Below are 21,581 nucleotides of genomic sequence, written 5' to 3' on the forward strand. Positions count from 1 at the left end.
AGGACCTGGTGAGGTTCATGCATTGATCCGTCTCAATAACGCGTTGGTTGTTAGTGCTTGTTGTTACCCATCAGGAACACAACAGTTTTGTTGTATTTTCATAGCTTGCACAAAAAAAAAGTGATTTTCAAGTGGTGTTACAGTATAGTATCTTTGATTTCCTAGAAAGAGAGAGAGAGGGAAACAAAAAGCAGAACTGAAAAAAAAGATCCTGCTTTCAAAACAGATTTAAACTGCGAGAAGGATTTGTATTTTCTATAACCGACAAAATCAAACTCTCATCTTCATTTCATCATTAGCTGGGCTTATCAGTGATTACCTGACCCTGATACAGAAGTATTTTTCTGAACCTCATTACCTTATCCTAATACAGAAGTGAACTTTGAACACAGTTTAGGAATCAGGAGGAGATCATGTCCGGGAAGAAGGCATGCTATAAATAGCTATCGCGCCTAACACGAGTTAAGGAGCACCAGCAAGTTGGGCCAGGCGTAACTAATTTAGGCATACCCACTGTTGTACCAATTCCACAAAGATATTTGTATGGACCTGTTTCTAATGATGGCCTATTCTGGACCGGGTTGATCAATCGTCCGTATGGATGAAAACAAATCAAGTACGTTCAAAAAAACTAGCTCTGTCTTATTTGTTTTTATTTTTTTTCTAAATTGAAATTGAAATCGAAAACTCGGATATGAAAGCGGAATCAAATATTATTGAATACAAATACGAAGCGAATACGAATCAAAATGAATACGATGAAGGATATTAATAGGACATAAAAACCTCTTAAACTAAGCTTCAAAAATCACCGAAAAAATACAACTTGTTATTTTTTAATATAAGATATAATTTATCAATATTTTTAAATATAAGTGATTAATAATAGCATAAGAAGAAACATCCGCGGTGGCTATAGGGTCATGGGGCCATGTACGCTAGACTGTTTGAAGCCAGTCAGACATAACCAACTAGGACTAACATTGGTTGGGCCGTTGGGATTTACTTCTTTGGGTTGGGCTAATTGGATTGAATAGTTGATGTATTACTCCGGATATCCGAAAAAATTCGGATAGTATGCGATCGTTTTCCAATTTTGACGGATATCATCCTTACCGTATTTGTTTTCGTATATGAAGAAAAAAATACAAATTTAATTCCAAATTCGAAAATTTCTAGAACTATCCGACCGAAGCTGTCTGAATCCGAAGTAGAGTAAATGACTAATTATGTGTTTAATAGCAAGTGAAGGGCAGAAGGGGTGAGAACTGCTCCAGTTTGCCATGAGCACGCTTTCCAAATTGCTAAAAATTATTTTTAATAAAATTTTCTATATAAAAAGTTGTTTTAAAATATTATTAATCTATTTTTAAAGTTCACAATAAATAATACTTAATTATTTATTTACTAAGGATGTATTTAATATTTATAGTTATATTCTTGATCTTCTTTTTCACTCACCTTTAAACACACCATAAATATACACAGTGAACAGGTAAGGATAACAAAATTTCACAACTCATATTTGCTTTAGTTTTTAGCATGGAGCAAAAGGTATCTTATTTTTTTTTCCTTTACAAACAATCTTGTTTACTTCTGTTTCTTGTTAACAGAACTCCAAATAGATGCCAGCTACGTGTGTTTGTATGCTATTAAAGATGGTATAAGTGAATTGTGACATAAGTAACATGTTCTATAAGGCCCAAACAATTTCCGTTAAAAAGTTTCTTTATCTACCTCAACAAATTACAAATACTACAGATAAAGAATTACAAAATGACAAACATGTATATTGTAGCCTCGTCATCTTAGCTACTTTCCACGTATTCCTTAAAACATTGGCAAAAAAAGCAACCTTTTGAATATATCTACAATGTCATATGAGCACATATCCTATGTTCTTCCAAAATATTAGTTGAACAAATGTCCACATAAGCCTCACACCTAATGATTCCTAGCTTGTTTGTCCTCTACTAGGTAGTTTTGCAAATGACAAAAATCTTGCTTCGCCTGCACGGCTCCTAGTATGTATAAATAGGTCCCTTCGCAACCACCATTTTCATCACACTCAACAAACATATCATCTAGTCATCTAGGGTTCTTGTTTGACTCCAACAGTAGTAGTATCGGTTTACACAATGGCAACATACAAGATCCTAGCCCTCTTTGCCTTGCTTGCTCTTTCTGCAAGTGCCACTACAGCAATCACCACTATGCAATATTTTTCACCAACAGTAGCAGCAAACACCATGGATCCTTGCAGGCAGTATATGATGCAAACTCTAGGCAGGGGTGGCTACACAACCATGTTGTTCATGTCACAACCAGCAGCTCTCCTACAGCAACAATGTTGCATGCAGCTACAGGGCATGGTGCCACAGTGCCGATGTGGTACTAGTTGCCATATGCTGTTGGACATGCAGCAAGCTATTTGTGGTGGACTTATGCAACCCCAGATGAAGATGGCCATGCAACTTCCAAACATGTGCAATAGCATGGCTCCTAACTACCAGTTCTCTCCCTATGATTGTTGTTAGATTAAACTTTGGTTATATATGTACCGCAACAATAAGACATTTGCATACCATCGTGTGCAACCATCTAGAATAAGTATCATGCAATAATAAATTACTTAGTTTGTGTTTAGTTGTGTTGTCTTTGACTGACTCCTTAGTGTGACACTGCATGAGTTGTGACACATCAATTGGGCCAAGCCCGTTGCTAACTAACTATATCATGTTAGCTGGGTCAGAATGGTATATTACCACGAGTTCCCGACGTTATTTTTTGGGCTCATGAGTGAATCCACAAAGCCCGCTAACTGATCCACGTGGTATGAGATAATTTTACTTAGCTCGATGGGATGCGACACAACTCGAGCTAACTAGCCCAATTACTAGTTGAGGCACATTGAGTAAAATTTTTTAATTTTCTGTTTAATATGGAAACATAAATTTTTATTTCATATATTTACATATATGTACTCCCAATGCTCTCTAGGATGTTTTATTTTAAAAAAAGCCCTCGTGAAGGGTGTTTCTTCGATCATTACTCAATTATAGAGCGTGTTTAGTTTGCAAAAACAAATTTTTTTGCGGTCACATCGAATGTTTGACCGGATCTCGGAAGAAGTATTTGGACACGAATAAAAAAAACAAATTTCACGGCTAGCCTGAAAACCGCGAGACTAATCTTTTGAGAGTAATTAACATGTCATTAACACATGTGAGTTACTGTAGCACTTATGGCTAATTATACACTAATTAGGCTCAAAAGATTCGTCTCACAATTTCTTCCATAGCTGTGCAATTAGTTTTTGACTCTATCTATGTTTAATAGTTTATTTAGATGTCCAAATATTTGATGTGATGTTTTTGGGAAAAAAAATTGAGAACTAAACGGGGCCTCAGTAGATGTGGCAAACAAAGTTCGTCTTTGCCATATCAAAATGCTGAATAACATCCGTGTGCAGTTCAGTTCGCTCTTTATTATTGTTGTTTACTTGGTCTTCCTCGGACATGTCTTTTGAAATACTTTGTGTTTTTCAGCCTAATTTGTGTTGATGTAGTTCTCAAGAACCCTGAAACCCGGTTCATCCAATGTATTTTAAACTATTATAACATGTTGCAACACACAAGTGGGTAGATCTTGAGGCATGAGACCATATAAACGAATTATACATTCCAGAAGAAATATGATAGTGGAAAAGTGATGGTGAAGGTGTCCAAACCGGCATTATACTTGATAGCTAACTTTTCAGCCTACAAATGTTTACCTGTTCAACAAACATAACAACATATTTTTCAGACTGTAAACTGAACTCTAAAAGAGCATCAATTTGTAGAGCACATTAATTTTTAGAGCATAGTTTATGCAAATCAATATACTAAATAAACACAAAAAATATATTACTTGTGCATTCCAACACTTCTACTTAACTAACTATCTATTTCCTAATAGCTATTCATATATGTACACATAGATGCAAATATGCAATCAATCTTAGGCCCCGTTTAGTTCCAAAAATTTTTAGGAGAGGGGTCACATCGACACGTACAGTCACACATTTAAGGTACAAAACAAATTTCAGATTTCGCCTGGAAACCACAAGACTAATCTTTTGAGTCTAATTAATCCATCATTAGCACATATTCTTTACTGTAGTACTTATGACTGATCATGTACACTTAGACTCAAAAGATTCGTCTATTTTTCCTATATTTGTGTAATTAGTTTTAATGTTCATCTATATTTAATGCTTTATTTAGGTATCCAAAGATTCGATGCGATGTTTTTTGGAAAAGTTTTTGGAACTAAACAGAGCGTTAATTAATTATGTGCCAAGTAGATTAACTAACTAATAGACTAATTAGAATTATAATTTTACAATGTCATCAAGTTTGCGTTCACCTCATTAAGATATATACCAGTGTTTTCTACTTTCCCTTGTTACTATCTATCTTCTCAAATCAAAATTCGCAAAACAAAAATCAGAGAAGAAGCTGGCCTCAAGTAGTAGGCTGGCCTCTTATTCCTCTCGCTTGCTCTGGTCTGGTAAGCTAGGCAGCTCCACCCATCAAACTCCCGGAGCAACATAGCGCCGGCGTGGCGTAGCAGCAGCCGGCAGGATGCTCCTCGTCCTCTGACTACGGCGGAGGCCATGGAGGAGGAGGACAGGGGGGCCTCGCCAACACCATCCTCCTCGGTATCATGGCGTGCCTCCCCTACCGCGCCGACCATGTCCGCATGGCCTGCGTCAACAAGCAGTGCCGCAACGCCGTGAGGAAGGAGCCCACGTCGCGAGACCGGTCCCTACTCCCCCGCCACGGCAACCCGCACATTGCCGTACCAGCAGGACACCTCCTCTCCGCACACGAACGCATCGAGATCCACGCGCTCCTCCTCCCCCGACGACCCCTACGAGGTAGTAGCAGTTTTGAGGGTGGTATAGCACCGCGGCAGCCATCGAATCTACAGTCCATCCCCGGCGCTGTCGCTAGATGTGAGGTACGCGCGCCTGGGTGGGAGGTGACTGGGGCGTGCGACGGGCGAGTGAGAGGAGGCTGTCACCGGGGGTGCCTACACTAGCTGGGGATGTGATGGGTGAAGCGTCAGTTAGGAGAGGCAACAACGGTGCAGTGGGAGCAGTGGTAGAGGAATCGCTAGCGGTGCGAAGGAAGGAGCGGTGGTGGTGAAGGGGCGGCCAGCGTGAAAGAAAGCACCTGGGAGTACTCTAGGAATCACTGTCAATGGGAACGTCCTGACAATGATGGCCCACATGCCAGCGAGTGTGGTGGTGGTGGCAGATTCACTGTCACCCGCCATGCACCTCCACTAGTAATTTTTATATGAGTAAAGATATGACAGATCACCTATGCTAAATGTTATGTTAGTTTTGACTTACGTATCACGTTTTTCAAAACTAACAAATTAAGCTTACAGTTGTTTCTTTGTGTACCTAAAAAATTGTTAGGATACTATAAATTTTCCTTATGTGGTTAGCTTTGTCATAATTGAAAAACAAAAAAAAGAAAAGATTTTGTCATTATCTCTTTACACACAATTCTAAATAAAGTATCACTAGAAATAAACTAAATATTTTAAAGTTTTAAAAGATTGACCTCAACATTGTTTAAAACGACATGAATTATGGAATTGGGTGGAGTAAATGACTATCTATGTGTTTAATACCGAGTGAAGGGCAGAAGGGGTTAAAATTTTTCCCGTTTGCCGTGAGTATTCTTCCCAAACTGCTAGAAACACATTTCTTATAAAAAAATCTATATAAAAGTTGTTTTTAAAATCTTATTGATCTATTTTTAAGTTTGCAATAAATAATACTTAATTAATTAATTACTAATGATTTATTTAATATTTATAATTATATTCTTCGTCTTCTTTTTCACTCACCTTCAAACACACCATAAGTATACACAATGAACAGCTAAGGACAACAAAATTTCACAACTCATATTTACTTTAGTATTTGGCATGGAGCAAAAGGTATCATATTCCTTATTCCATTACAAACAATCTTCTTTACTTCTGTTTCTTGTTAACAAAACTCCAAATATATGCCAACTACTACATATGTTTGTATACTACTAAAGATGATATGAGTGAGTTGTCACATAAGTAGCATGTTCTAGCATGTTCTATAAGGTCTAAACAATTTCTGTTAAAAAGTTTCTTTATCCACTCCAACAAATTACAAATACTACAGATAAAGATTTACAAAATGACAAACTAGTATGTTATAGCCTCGTCATCTTAGCTACTTTCCACGTATTCCTTAAAACGTTGGCAAAAAGCAGCCTTTTAAATATATCTATAATGTCATATTAGCACATATCATATGTTCTTCCAAAATATTAGTTGAACAAATGTCCACATAAGCCTCACACCTAATGGTTTCTAGATTATCTGTCCTCTACTAGTTAGTTTTGCAAATGACAAAAATCTTGCTTCACCTGCACGACTCCTAGCATGTATAAATAGGTCCCTTGGCAACCATCATTTTCATCACACTCAACAAACATATCATCTACTCATCTAGGGTTACTGTTTCAGTAGTAGTGCCAGTTCACAATGGCAACATATAAGATCCTAGCCCTCTTTGCCTTGCTTGCTCTTTCTGCAAGTACCACTACAGCAATCACCACTATGCAATATTTTTCACCAACAGTAGCAGCAAACACCATGGATCCTTGCAGGCAGTATATGATGCAAACTCTAGGCATGGGTGGCTACACAACCATGTTGTTTATGTCACAACCAACAACTCTCCTACAGCAACAATGTTGCATGCAACTACAGGGCATGGTGCCACAGTGCCAATGTGGCACTAGTTGCCAGATGATGATGAACATGCAACAAGCTATTTGTGGAGGGCTCATGCAACCCCAGATGATGATGAAGATGGCCATGGCCATGCAGCTTCCAAACATGTGCAGCAACATGGCTCCTGGTTACTGCCAGTTCTCTCGCTATGGTTGCTGTTAGATTAAAATTGGGTTACATATGTAATGCAACAATAAGATGTTTGCATACCATCGTGTGCGACCGTCTAGAATAAGAATCATGCAATAAAGTACTTGGTTTATGTTTAATATTACTCAACTGTGTTGTCTCTGCCTCCTAATTAGTGTGGGTTGTGACACATCAATTGGGCCAAGCCATGCTGCTCACTAACCATTGCATTCTAGTTCGGCCAGAGTGGTGTATTGTTATGGTTTTCTTTTCTGGGCTTATAAGTGATTGCGTGAAGCCCACTAACTGATCCATATGGCATGATAAAACTAGTTGAGCCACGTTGGGTGAAATTTTTTTATTTTCTATTTAATATGTAAAAGCTCTCACGAAGGGTGTTTCTTCGATAGGGTACACAATAGCGTTAGGATAACTTTATAGTAGGAAGACGGTACGATGTGTCATGCCAATATTGCAATTTACAAGCCATATCAGGTTTGTAGTATGCCCCTAGCTAAAACAAACACTCTCCATTTGGACGACAACGGGGTCACTCGTAAAATTCATCATTCACGTATAGCTCCCCCAACCGCTGTATAAGATTGCAAGGTTTTATATTGATAAAGCGGGAGAAATTTACACAATTATAGCTCTCTTATAATATATTGCTCTCTAATTATATACTATATACAACCCTACCTTTTCGTTTTTTTCTTATATTTATAAGCCAAAATTTAAATTTTCAGTCATAAATTTAGAGTATATTTTTGATTTTTTTATTGTTGTTTATTTTTTAGTTTTTTAGATCATAATGAACACGTATATAAAAAATTTTATTCATAAAAAATACACCCTTAGTCTTTTTCACTAAATAAGCCAAACAATCGCCCATAATTAAAAACAACAACCACAAAAAAAAAAGCGCCACGCCCACGCGTCGGCAACAAACCCAGCGGCTGCAGTGGTGCTCATGCCCCCAGCTTAATTAGCGCCCATCTGCAGGTTGGTCGATCGATCGATCGATCTATATAGGCGTTTAATTGTTTTACAACCCAGAAAGCGAGAGCCTAATTAAGCTAGCTTTCCCGCGCCACATGCGCATGCACATGCACGCGCGCCCAGCTAGCTCACAGCACAAGCGTCGCCGTCGCGTCGCACGCATGGCCCACTCCATCGTGGAAAAAAATTTGGTGGGCACGGTGCCGCACCAACGCACCCGAGCGCACCCGATTTAGATCGTCGACGCGTGCCCACGCAGCCCATCGGACGGAGCGCGCGCGATGGCTCGTCTGTGCGGCAGGAGATCGATCGCATCAGCCTCGGCTCGGCTCGCCACCCGGCTCGCTCGCTTGATCGCACACCATCTGCATGGCAGCACGCTGTAATTTCGGATCACCCTCACGTATTGCTGACAAAGGATTTTCCAAGACTATTTTGTTAAACACCAAATCATTTCTCACAAGCCACAAGGGCCAGCTAGCAGCAGCTAAAACCAACAACAAAACATCTCTAATGTTTTGCGAAGTATGAGATAGCATTAGAAAAAAATCTTGAAAACTAAAGGGAATTGTATTCTACTGTTCTCTTGTTTGATTCTAATCTTGTTATCTTCACAAGAAGGAAGGAGGCGTCAGTTGATTTTGATAGATGCCATTAACCTGCTTGACTTCCACTCCCATCTGCAAACTGCAAACTAAGTATGAAAAGTCCAATACAAGTTCATCTATAAGTTTGAATAGCGGCATAGTTCAACTAATAGCAAACAAACACAAAGATGTAATCGTGATTATCTCATCCAAGGTTGCTAATGAACTACTAATGCACTAATGGTATAGTCTAAAAATTCAATTTCCAAGCAATCAGCTATCAGCGCACAATTGAGGTAAGGCTAAGATCTCCCTCACGGCTCCCATGGCCAGCAACAAGTTGGATGGGAAGAGGCCGCTGCCATGGCCGTTGCCGCCGTTTCCATTGCCCGCCGATGGTTGCCGCCACCGATGGCCGATGGCCGCCCTTGGCCTAGAGGTAGGAGAAGAAAACGACTGCTTGGCCGTCCTGTGCACCAATGGCCAATGAAGATGAAGGGGAACGAGATGCAGTCGTAAACGAGCGAGCGAGCCGAGCCAAGGCTGATGCGATCGATCCCTTGCCGCGCAGACGAGCCGTCACGCGCGCTCCATCCGATGGGCTGCGTGGGCACGCGTCGACGATCTAAATCGGGTGCGCACCGTGTCCACCAAATTTTTTTCCATCGATCGTCCGGCCGGCCGGCGCGCTGGCTGCAGATCGCAAGCTAGCTGCATCTTGCTTGCTTCAGGTGGCCGGCCACATGCACAACATATATGTGCATCATAATATCTGGAGTGTGAAGTTTAGTATAGTTGCCAATTGGCAGCATCACATGCCTATAAGCATATACATGCCCTTCGTCTTCCCTCTTTTTCCCTTTACACGTTCTTAATTAATCAAACCACAAAGCGATGCACAAAGCAGCACCCAGATGCGTATCAGTTACTTCATTTATACCGATCGGAGAAGGACGTACGGCCAATTCAGCTCACATGAGCAGGTATTCCTTTATAAAGGGGCGATTGTTTGGCTTTTTGAAGCAAACGGCGTATTCGTAAATGAAAAGTAATTTATAAATAAAAATTTTACATATGGGTTCTTGTCGATTTATAAGGTAAGACTGCAAAATGAATTACGGTGAAGAACCTCCCAATTCCAAAATATACTCCAAATTTATAGTTGAATATAAATTTTAGGTTGTAATCATAAGCAGAAGCGAAAAGATATGAGTTGCAACGCATCGCGAGATTCCTGCGGGGATCGACGATGTCACGTACTACTAGCTACTGTTCGTGGTCCTGGATGAACGGCCGTGCTGACGCCGCCCTACTCGCCAATTAGCAACGAATTCGTCAATCCAAGCGATAAACTTGATTTAATCACCTTGAGGTACAACGACTTTCAGTCATCTTGACATCTTCAGACATAAGCTGTTCTGAACTCTGAAACTCATGTAAGGCCGGCAAGCAAGGCAAGAAATTCTTCAGACAGCTAACTAACCTATCTTTTGATCCTTCGTTATAACGCTAATCAAATATCAGTGCTTCGTTTTTAATTATGTCTGAAAATGAGAGATCGATGTACCACGGCAGAATCTCTTAAAGTTGATGACGAACGATCCTCGCCTCACGCTGTCTGAAGATCCCAACATCTGATCAGATGATGCTGACATGTTGTTTCTATGATTAGCTATAATTAGCATCGCAAATATCCGTATTTTCTTTTGAGATTAAAAGGAAAAGAAAGAGGGATAAAGGAAGATATTACAAGTACATCAGGTCTCATATGAGACTCATGATATTGTACCCCCAGTGCCATGGAATGGATGCAATGATGCTCCTCATCTCCCTTCTCTGCTGGCCATTTTTTTTTTAAAAAAAATCTTCTGCTAAAAGGATGGACCTGAAGAAACTTCCAGTTCAGGTTTCTGGTGGTGAACATGTGAGCAGCTTTTAGTTGGGAAGATCATCAAACTGATCAATGTAATTAAATGGAATGTATCTTTGCTTTTTCTGCACTACTGCTGCTGCTGCTGTATAACATAGCTGGAAAAGAAGAGGTTGAAACAAAATGAGAGTTGGTAACTGTGGGTGGAACTGAAGAATAGAAGAGCAAAAGATGCGAGTAAAAGATAGCTTTTATCATTTCTTTTCTGACTAGCAGTGTGCATCTTAGTTATGCAGAGACCGAAAGTAGTCTTTGAGTGATTGTATCATCTTATGTAATCATCTGAGATCAATAAAAACTTCTTTTATCTAAAAATTCCTTTTCTGACAATCTGTCTATGCAGTAAAGGAGCTGGAAAACAGGAGCAGAAAACGTATGTGCATAAGTAGTGGGTGAATGAAAAATCTGACAAGAATTACAATCATGGGAGTTTGAATAATTATGAGCTAGTCATTTGACAGAATTGCTGAAGCCTGACAGTCTTTCATAAGTTGCAAATGTTAATATACTTCTGATGAGCCGTTGCTTATATGCTAATCACATGTTTTGTTGCTTAGTCTTTCCTCCTTTGGACCACACTATAGTTGTCACAGACGCAGTTCGGTATGCACAAGCAGCTCAAAAGTACTAAACATAACCGTTCATTGATCCCATGTACATGTGAACCAATCATTCTCAGCATTTCCAATTAGCAATCCAACCACCATGATTTTGGGTGAGTCATGCATGCACATGTACACCCTAGTCACCTACAACACCACAAAGCTGATCCTTCTCTATCTCATCTTCAGAAAACCTAACCTTCACAATGTGTTAATCCCATGAAACCAATTCGACTTCTCTTCATTTTGGCATAAACCAGGATCGATTCAGATCACGAAAACAAAGAAACTAAATCACATATACCATCCCAGTCGTCCACAGTTAGTTTATCCAAAGAATCATAAGCCAAGAAAGAATTCAGCAGAGATCTGAATATTCCTTTTCTTTTTCTTGAGATGAGAGATCTGAATAATCTTCAGAACACACACTCATGATCTCTGCGATGCATTTGTTTTTGTGTTTGGTAAACATTGCATTGGTGCGTGCCATGTACGGCGCCAAAGGGCATTTTGACAAAGATTACCTTGGAGTCTGAACTTATCAGCTTAAAACACACAAGCAGGCGAGAGCATGCGAGTTCGTGGAGCCCCCTGAATGCGAACTTTTCGAGCTAGTTTATTTATCTGATCCTTTCCAAGATCGGGATCCCAACAACCGGACGAGACCAAGAGCAGCAACGATGGCAGAATCACAGCCGTATCGACTACAAAATCAATTTGGTCATAATGTATAGTGGTTGTAGATATATGATGGATAGATGGGGATGCTTGCTAGCTGCCCACAAACTGTCATGTGCAGCTAGCTAATAAAACTATGGGGTTATTTTTTTTTCAAACTACGAGTTGTTGGTTTGTTAAAGAGCAATTCTACTGTCCTTCTCTTTAAGAAGGTATCAGAAGGTATAACTATTCTTTATAATTTTACATAGAAAACAATAGTATCTTATGGTACTTTTTTAAGGATGGGTACCTTTTCAAAGATGGAAAAAATGCTCTCTGTTAAAACAACGAGAATTTGCTACTTTTTGTATTGATATGGAAACATGCAACTTTCTTTTTTTCGATTACACGGGAGTAGGGGTGTAAGTTGGTTGGCCTATGAACCCGATTATAGACCAATTAAGTGGATAACCCGGTGGACTACCTGTCTAATTGACCTATAAATAGGTTGGCGGACTGGCGCCCTTATACGGGAGACATGTACACTTATACTAGTACACCAACATACATGCACAGAACATTTATACACCCACAAATATGCTCTCTCACACATGTTCGATAAGGTGGAGGCTGACGACAAATCCTGACCTCACAAAATTTAAAACTACAATTGTGTATGCTTAATATTTTGTTATAATAGTTTGCCAACATGACGGGACAATGGTTAACATTCCTAGTTTTATAAACCATAGATCAACTGTGGCATGCCTGATAATGACACAGAAACACATGATATTTGTTAACGAGTTCGGCCGAAGCCTAATTACGGGGCTCTGATTCATGTGTGCTCTCTCTAGTCGGTCGCTCTGGATTTTTTTTTTATATTCTAGTTCTTTCTAAAACTTATTTCATATATATATTCATAAAAAACTTATTATAGACATGAGTTATGTTCTTTTTCCTGAATATTCTTATTTTTTTTCGGCTTTTGTATGCACGTTTTCAAAACTGCTAAACAATATATTTTTTAAAAAAGTTTTAGTATAGAAGTTTATCATATCATCTTTTTAAAATATAATTTTTAACTTTTTAATAGTTAATTTTATTGTTTACACCACTAAATAGCTATCACAAATATGATATAATATTTTATCATTAGTTAGAAAAGAACATAAGCATGGACCCAAAACTCCATGTGAGAGTCCTTAGTGCTGAGGTTAATAATCTCAGCGCAAATTATCCTTCACCCAAGTACCCAACCTTGCACAATTTTATCTTAGATTTAAGTATTACTCCTAGAAATAAAAACACGTTACCAGAAATAAATTAAAAATGATACTTTGTTAAAATTTCAACATTATTTGACACATGATTAATAGAGAAGGTGTGAAGGAGTGAGGGATCCATACCCTGTCTTGCTACCAATAAAAGAAGTAGGCAAAATGAATCATGGTACATTGGTTTGTCAAAATTTTTCTTTTTAAAATATAGCAAATCAATACTAGTAGGGTTTAGGAGGTGGCTGGGGGGTGAGAAGTAAGGGATACACACCCTCATCCTTGATTAAGTTTTATATAAAATTGGTAGAAAAAAATCCTGATACGTTGATTTGTCAAATTATCCAAGATGTGATGACAAACCAATCGGATTTGGATATGACTAGGAGGAGTGAGGAAAATTGTTTCTAGCCACGAGAGGCGCCAGTGGTTCAGGTTTTGATACCAACTTGTTTTGTGCCAAGACATTCAATTTGGCTCCATTTTTACAACAAGTTTAACAGAGAGTCTTACTTATAAAATGGTTTTAAAATGGTCAAAATTGTAAAAAAGATCCAGGTCAATCACTCCTCTCACTTACTACTGCACAAACATTTACTACTTTCTGCTGACAACTGTATTCCGTTCAATCGCTCACTGCCGGCTCCTATATTCCCTAGACGTGCAGTTGCAGTCAATTGTGGGAGCTGTTCTTCCAAGAGCAAAGATAAACATTTGAGTAAAATATGGGTTTTGGTCATATTCGGACGTCATTGATCTGACTTCACATTCAGAACCCAAGATATACATACTAAACAATTCATTCATCTACCACTCAAAAAGAAAAAAAAATAGAAATGGACATGCATATTGTTGTACTGGAAAGACTGGGGTGATTTGCTAAACATCATATACGCAAACAAAAAATAATTTATAAATAATATGTATATATATATATATATATCCTTAGCGATTTAAAAGTCCTAAAAAAACTTCGTTTAGAAGACATCAAATTTAAAGTCAAAAATTTAAATTTAAAGTCAAAAATTTAAATTTAACTTATGAACCTGAAACAAAGAGATGGTACCAGAACAGAGCAAGCATCTTTTTTTTTCCTAGTATAATAACTAAATACAAGTATTATTTGCAGGCACTGTACTACAGTGGCAACAGTGCTCCGGTACTTCCTCCTGACACTGCTCTTCGTCGTCACTGTGCAGCATTTGCTGATGGTTTCGCAGTCAGATTCCATCACCCATCGAGAAAAACATTATGTACTCGGCATGGAGGATCGTTTTTTGCTGACCATTTCGTCTTCAGAAAAAATAAAACCAGCACATTTATGTTTTATTTCATGTGATGTTTCTGAAAATCTGATAAAATCAGGTGAAGCTTTCATCCATCCCTAAATAAAAAGGATTTATCTCCATCTTGCTTTCTTTTAAAATGCTGCTTTTGGATGATCTTCTTCTCAACCAACGTGCCACGTTTTCGCAGGAAGGAAGAATTTTTGTCAACGGTCAACACCAACCGCGAGGAAATGGAAGTGTAATTTTGTGAAAAGGTGAGGGCTTTTCTGCAAATGTGGCGCTAGTACCAGAGGTATAAATTTTCGTATGCTTTTCCTGCCATTTTCTGCCGCGCCACCGCTTCTTTCCCCTTCTCCGGCGCCATCTCCGGTGAGCAGAAGCGCGAGGCCTGGGGGCGATTGGATTGGATGGGTTCGCTGCTGTCATGCCTCTCCGACTCGGCCCCGTCGGCCTCGCCGCCGCCGCCGTTGGTGGCGAAGCGGCGGTCGTCCGCGTCGTCCCGTGGCCGGGGTGGCGGCGGCGGCGGCGGCGCCAAGGCCGTGACCATCGACGAGGAGGCGCTGGCGGCCGCCGCGGCGCTCGTTTTGGGGCAGAGGAGCTCGTTCGGCGGCGGCGGCGCGTTCGAGCGGTCGGCGTCGGTGCGGTACGCGGCGAAGCGGCAGCAGGGGCAGGGCCCGCCGCTGCCGAGGAGCTCCAGCACGCGGCCGCGCTCGCTCGCCGACCCCGAGCTCCACCCGCAGCAGCTTCTCGCCAAGGTATCACCCCCCACCCCCTCCTCCTCCTCCTCCTCGGTTGCGTCGCCGGCCAGCTCGCATTGCGTAGAATTTTCGGCGCCGTACTCTTTTGACCTCTCGTCTTCTCCCCCCCACAATCTCGTCGTCGGGCGTACGGGAGCTTCGTGGTGGAAATCTTTGCTTCTTTCTCGTGGTTTGCGTGTTCTAAGTCGCACAAAGGCGCGACCTTTGGGTTGCTCCTCCCCGCTTCACCCTCTCTCCGGTTTGCTGTTGTACTGACATGGCCAGCTAACTCGAAGCTTCGAACGGTTTCATTGTGTGCTTCTTCCTCGACGAATTCCTCCAATTCGGTTCTCGTCTACGTGAATCCAATCTGTCGCGTCCTTCGATCTGTCCAGCGTCCATGGCGATTGGCGATTCGGAGTACCAACTGCCAAGAAGCAGTTACGCTTCGGTGTCCTCTGAAATACAGTAGCAATCTTTCATTCATTCGCGACACTGTCAAGTGGGGCCACAACACATGGGCCCCACGCGCCATGGGCTGGGGTTGTCAAAGCTTGCAACTTCGGTGAAATGATTCGTTCGATCAAGATTGTGAAATGATTCAGATAGTTACTTTTATTTGACTAGAGTTTCAGTTCTATCCTCTGGTTGGTGCTGACCTGCTGTTCCATCTATAGAATCAATCGCCTAATTCTTGTGTTTGTGTAACGTAGTGTGCATGTGGATCAAGACAAGTAAAATCATAATTTTCTATCTAGACGAAAGGTGTTTTAAGTAGCTCTGGGGCCTGGTGAATCATCATTAGTCATGTGAACAGGTCTCTGATAACGACCGGGCATTGATTTGGTAAAAGATTAGAGCAAGTTGGATGTTTCAGTCATGTGGGAGATGCATATCTGGGTCTGTTTGAGAAGCTCTTTCATGGATGGATTGAAGTTGAAACTGGTTGTTTATTGCTCCTAGGGAAATATTCTTGTCATTTATGCTTGTTTTTTCTACAGTGTGGACAAAGGGTGAGCATAGCACCCAACCTGTGCAATGGTCTGGGGATCCTGAATTTGTTTACTTCAAGTTGTTTTCAGCCCCCATGCATTTGTGTTGTTCAGCTCTGTTGTTACCAGGGTTAGCTTTGTCATTTACTGGAAATGGCAGCCGGTGTACCAAACCAAGCTATGGCCCGTGTTCGGTTGAGTGGAGATAAGTTAATTTATCCCGGCGCGAAAAACGTAGTACTAGATTAGTACATGATTAATTAATTATTAATTATTAAAAAATATAAAATAGATTAATATGATTTTTTGAAACAACTTTTCTATAGAAAATTTTTGCAAAAAATACACCGTTTAGCAGTTCGGGAAGCGTGCGCGTGGAAACAAGGATGGTAAGTTAACTTAGAGGGAGGGGTTATGTACCTGCATTAGTGAATAATAACAAAATTAAATTCCAAAGCCAATCTTGACTAGCAACTGGTAGTATGACTAGTAAGAAGATACCATCCAGCTAAGAAAGCACGGTTGACTGGAAAGGTTTTGTTTGAAATTTTCAGTGTCATTGGTCAGTTGATAAAGGCATATGATGGTACAAACAACGAATTAGCACCATATTTGACTGCTGCTTGATCTCATTGTTTTTAATACTTGTGAGCAAAAATAATTAAAAAAGAATCAAACTTGCGGCTGTGACCTAATCCAGAATTACACTGTGCTTATCATGAGTTTTGTCAGGTCTTGAACTTTAGTGTTAAGATAATTCTACTATTCATGGAGTTAGTAAGTATATTTAAATTTTGTTATCATAACTCCATATTTTTCTTTTTAATCTCACTTGCTGCTTGAGTAATATTGATGCCTCAATTGTGTTTGTCTTGTTGCATAATACTTATTTAACTTTTGTTGTTGTGTCCATATAGCCACTACCATACTAAGTTACTAATCAAAGTAATGCTTCTGAAACAGGATTTGAACACTAAAGATCTCGAAACCAACATAATAGTTCTTGTTCATGGAGGTGGTTTTGGTGCTTGGTGTTGGTACAAGACTATAGCACTTCTTGAGGATAGTGGGTTCAGAGTGAATGCTATTGACTTAACAGGTTCTGGGATTCATTCATATGATACAAACAAGATTGGCAGTCTTACGCAGTATGCTGAGCCACTTACATCTTACCTTAAAAGCCTAGGTGACACCGAAAAGGTTTGCTCTCTTCCATGTATTGATTACGATGAGTTTTCACAATTGAAATAAGTGAACTTCAGAACTTCCATGTTGGAGTATTTTAGTAGGCTGCTATCTTGTAGGAGTAGCTGTTTACCCCCTTACCACTTTGCATTATCTGTTGTGAATAATCCTTGCATCTTAAATTTCTGACACTGCACTACAACTTCGATAGTTTATTATGCAAAGTGGGGTCATAATTAGTATTTTTTTTATTATGCAAAGTGGGGTTATGCACTACAACTTCAGAACCCTACTGAAATGGTTGCTTATTTCTTGTATTCTTGAACTTTAAACATAATGGTAAATATTAATTTCTTCAGAAGTTCATAATGTATATACCAACGTTTGAACAAGCTACTTCCAAGGCCTTGGGTGTTTCTACAGGTCTCTGTAGCATCCTTCAGGCTGTAATAGTATATACTACTCTCTGTGAATCATAATTTATAACAGGAGATGTTTTCTGACACTGATGTAATTAGTTTTATGGTCATGCTTCAGAGCTTTAGCATAGTAAGGTCCAATGTTAGTCATTTGAAGCTGGCTACTGCCTCACTATAACTTTAACATCTTTCTCAAATTTGAATGGACATTTATCATTCCTAATGGCTGAGAATATTCCTCGTGCTATTGTGTGCATCAGCCTCATATTTACTTGGAATTGTTTGAAATATATTTGGTGGCACAATGCTGATATAAGCAGCATATGATTAGTCTTCAAAGAGATTTGTAATGTAGAGTTCAATAAACATCAGAGTCCCTGTAATAATATGCATTTTGATGCTTTTGTTATTATACAGGTGATTTTGGTAGGACACGATTTTGGTGGTGCTTGTATATCCTACGCAATGGAGATGTTTCCATCGAAAGTTGCGAAGGCTGTTTTCCTTTGTGCAGCAATGCTGAAAAATGGGCATAGTGCTCTTGATATGTTTCAACAACAGGTTGGTTTCTATCACACCATCAACAGAATTTTGAAGATAAAAGTATCAAAGCCAGAATCTTTAATATCTTTCAATAACAACACACTGATACCTGTTCATTCCACCCATGCAACACAGATGGATACGAATGGCACTCTCCAAAGGGCACAGGAGTTTGTATATTCCAATGGCAAGGACCAGCCTCCCACTGCTATCAACATCGACAAGTCTTTACTAAGAGATTTGCTATTCAACCAAAGCCCCACCAAGGTAGGTTTCATTCAACCATATTTAATCATATCACCAAATCCTAGTTTTCAGAATTGGGTTCTGACAGTACATCCTTCTGTTCTTGATTCTTGAAGGATGTATCTTTGGCTTCAGTGTCCATGAGACCTATCCCCTTTGCTCCTGTATTGGAGAAACTGGTCCTAACAGAAGAGAAGTATGGATCGGTGCGCAGATTTTACGTCGAAACCACAGATGACAATGCCATACCACTTCATCTTCAGCAGGGCATGTGTGATTCCAACCCTCCTGAGAAGATTCTGCGGTTGAAAGGCTCAGATCATGCGCCGTTCTTCTCGAAGCCACAGGCACTGCACAAGACTCTGGTAGAGATAGCAACCATGCCACCAGCCCAAACATCATGAGAGCTGGCTTTCCTTTAGGTTTTTCAGCCTGGTGGCTGGCAGATTATTGCCATGATTCTCCAGTGGCTTCTGTATGTATATGTCCCAGAAACTGTGTGATTCTTGAGCCAAAATGTTGTGATTGGGGAGGCCGACTATGAAAGATGCTGTCACAGCATAGCAGCAGCGTAGGAACTCTGAAATTTTACTCTGGTCTCGATGATGTCCTTCAGGTGCAGATTGAAAGTGGAGAAATTAATTGCTAGAAAAAAAGATGAAGAAATTCGTCTGTTGTCTGAACTTATGCCATCTGCTGTTAACATCAAACAATTGATGTACAGTTTATGTACACATACAGTGCTGCTATACCATAAGTATCCGATCTGACTAATCATGTTCTATACCAAATTCAGTTAGGTTGGAGTATACATTTCATCACCCAAGAGTTTGGATCTACTTAAACCTAACTCGGGTGACCTTTTCACCTTGGTGGTTTGATACCGAGGTCCTCCTTGGTACCTTCATTTTGCATGTTTAGTAAAAGATTACTGCTCCCTCCGTTTCATAATGTAAGATGTTTAATTTTTTTCATGTAATATTTGACCATTTATCTTATTCAAAAATTATGAAAATATCATTTTTTTTCTTGTGACTTACTTTATTATCAAAAAAATTTTAAGTATGACTTATCTTTTTTTTATATTTGTACTAAATTTTTAAATAATACGAATAGTCAAATGTTGCAATAAAAAAGTCAAATATCTTATATTATGAAACGGAGGTAGTATCCATCAGGATGACATGAACATTTTTAGAAGTTTTTCTTTGTGTTCCATGGGTGGTATAACCATGGAAATGAACCGCACAGACAAAGCCTCGATGGAGACAGGCTTCAATCAAAACGGGCCAAATAGGGGGATGGCTAATACGCGAATGCGGGCGAACACGTTTTGAGCAGAGCATGTGAAGACCAGCCTACTACGACCCATGAATGTTTTATGTTTATTTCAGAAGCCACTCAGCCCACTCTAGAATCAAACATAGCCCATCAATGTGTAAATTTTTTTTACTTTATGTGTATAAAGTTTACATGTATAAATTTATATGTATAAAAATTTTTATATATTAAATTTATATCTATTATTTTTGTGTATATGTAATTTTTATATGTATGTGTGCATATGCATAAAATTTATGTGTGTAAAGTTTACATGTATAAAGTTTATGTGTATAAAGTTTACGTATATAAATACATATCAACTTGAAGCTTGAGAAATCAGAATAGCTAGGAAAAGTCGATATAGAAATTGCATTAAAACTCACCGCAATGTCCGAGTGGACGTTGAACCAGCTGCAAATTCGTTTTCGCAGCCAAGAGGATAGATCGAGAAATCAAAATCGCGAAGGGAATCTCGAACTCGTCGGAGAGAAAAAAGAGAAAAACACCAGGTGCGACTGTTAAAAAAAAAAGGCAACGTGAAGCTTCCGGAGAAAACGCTCTCCGTCGAGTCTCTCTCCGACTCCACTAATGGGCCGCCTCCATCCATCTCTGGGCCGACGTGTTCGCGCGCGCTCGCACCGCGCGACCGCGCGCGAAATAGACTTTTCCCTAAATGGGGCAGCGCAGACAAAGCATCAAAACATGGGCCAGCGTGGACAGGCTCCGAGCGGATGGGCCAAAATGGGCCAGCGCAGACGGGCTTCGAGCGAACGGGCCCAACGGCGCGTAAAAGCTTCTAGCACACGGATCTTAAAGCTCCATCCAACGGTTAGCAAAATCAACTGGTAGCAAACGAGAATACTAATAATCCGTATAAAGTTTTATTTTGTCCGGTGTCATATCTGGCTGGAGCCTTCTGTATTAGCATGTACTATATTTAGCCCAAATTAACTTAATTTGTAGTTTTCCGTGTTCCATGTTTGACCGTTCATATTATTTGAAAATTTTGTGATTTTTTTAAAAATAGTCAATTATCCATGTTTTATCATCTCATAACAATGAAAATAATAATCATAAAACGTTTTTAAATAAAACAGATAATCAAACATTGAGTATAAACAGTGAAAAGATATACTCTTTAAGGGACGGCGGGAGTAGTTAGTGGCTGTTTGGATCCAGGACTTATTCGGATATTTGGATGTTAATTATGAGTATTAAATATAGACTGATAACAAAATTAAGCATAAATAAAGGCTATTTCATTAGATAAATTTTTTAAGCCTAATTAATTCATGATTAGCAAATATTTACTGTAGCACCACATTCATTAATCATGGACTAATTAGGCTCAATAGATTCGTCTCGCGAAATAGTCTAAAGTATGGGGTGGGTTTTATTAATAATATATATTTAATACTTTAACTAGTGTCCAAACATTCGATGTGACAGAGACTTTAAAAAAAAGTCCAAACACCCCCTTAATTTTATTGTGTGTTCATGTAGATGTACATGTACAGCTGGATGTAATGGACTCTCTCTGGCTGGAAGCTCCCAACATTTGGCAGCATCCGCAGCATCTTTCCATGGCAGACAGTATGCCATGGCGGGGAACTCTGCTGACAGAAAGACAGGCAGAGTATCTATCTACTGGAATTGACGGGTGGCTCCCACCCATCATCGCCGCCGCTGTCGCCATTGCCGCCGGGGATGATCTCCTCTGCCACCACCGGTGATGATCTCCTCTGACAGAGAACCTGGGTATGCTCAAAAAGCTGGATTGGTGCCTGGTTTGGCGACCTGCAAGTGCCTCTGGAAGAATGGTG

The 21,581-nt window shown here is 39.7% G+C and overlaps 1 protein-coding gene across 1 annotated transcript; it reads left to right on the forward strand.

The window, feature by feature from the left end:
- The first annotated feature begins 14,600 nt into the window (after positions 1-14,600).
- On the forward strand, positions 14,601-19,414 carry LOC102722137 (putative methylesterase 11, chloroplastic). Its single transcript, XM_006658715.3, has 5 exons — positions 14,601-15,068; positions 17,006-17,242; positions 18,064-18,207; positions 18,325-18,456; positions 18,552-19,414. The coding sequence occupies exons 1-5, from the start codon at positions 14,721-14,723 to the stop codon at positions 18,837-18,839; spliced, it is 1,149 nt and encodes a 382-aa protein (XP_006658778.2). The 5' UTR covers positions 14,601-14,720; the 3' UTR covers positions 18,840-19,414.
- Positions 19,415-21,581: the final 2,167 nt, after the last annotated feature.

This window comes from Oryza brachyantha, chromosome 7 (genome assembly GCF_000231095.2).
Source record: "Oryza brachyantha chromosome 7, ObraRS2, whole genome shotgun sequence".
NCBI classification, from domain to species: Eukaryota; Viridiplantae; Streptophyta; class Magnoliopsida; order Poales; family Poaceae; genus Oryza; species Oryza brachyantha.

What these genes read in the sequence shown, in the direction of transcription:
- LOC102722137 (XM_006658715.3), top strand. Translation starts at nt 14,721, where the DNA reads ATGGGTTCGCTGCTGTCATGCCTCTCCGACTCGGCCCCGTCGGCCTCG. An exon ending in GCCTAGGTGACACCGAAAAG is followed by an intron (nt 17,243 to 18,063) that starts GTTTGCTCTCTT and finishes GTTATTATACAG; the next exon opens with GTGATTTTGGTAGGACACGA. An exon ending in TTGATATGTTTCAACAACAG is followed by an intron (nt 18,208 to 18,324) that starts GTTGGTTTCTAT and finishes CATGCAACACAG; the next exon opens with ATGGATACGAATGGCACTCT.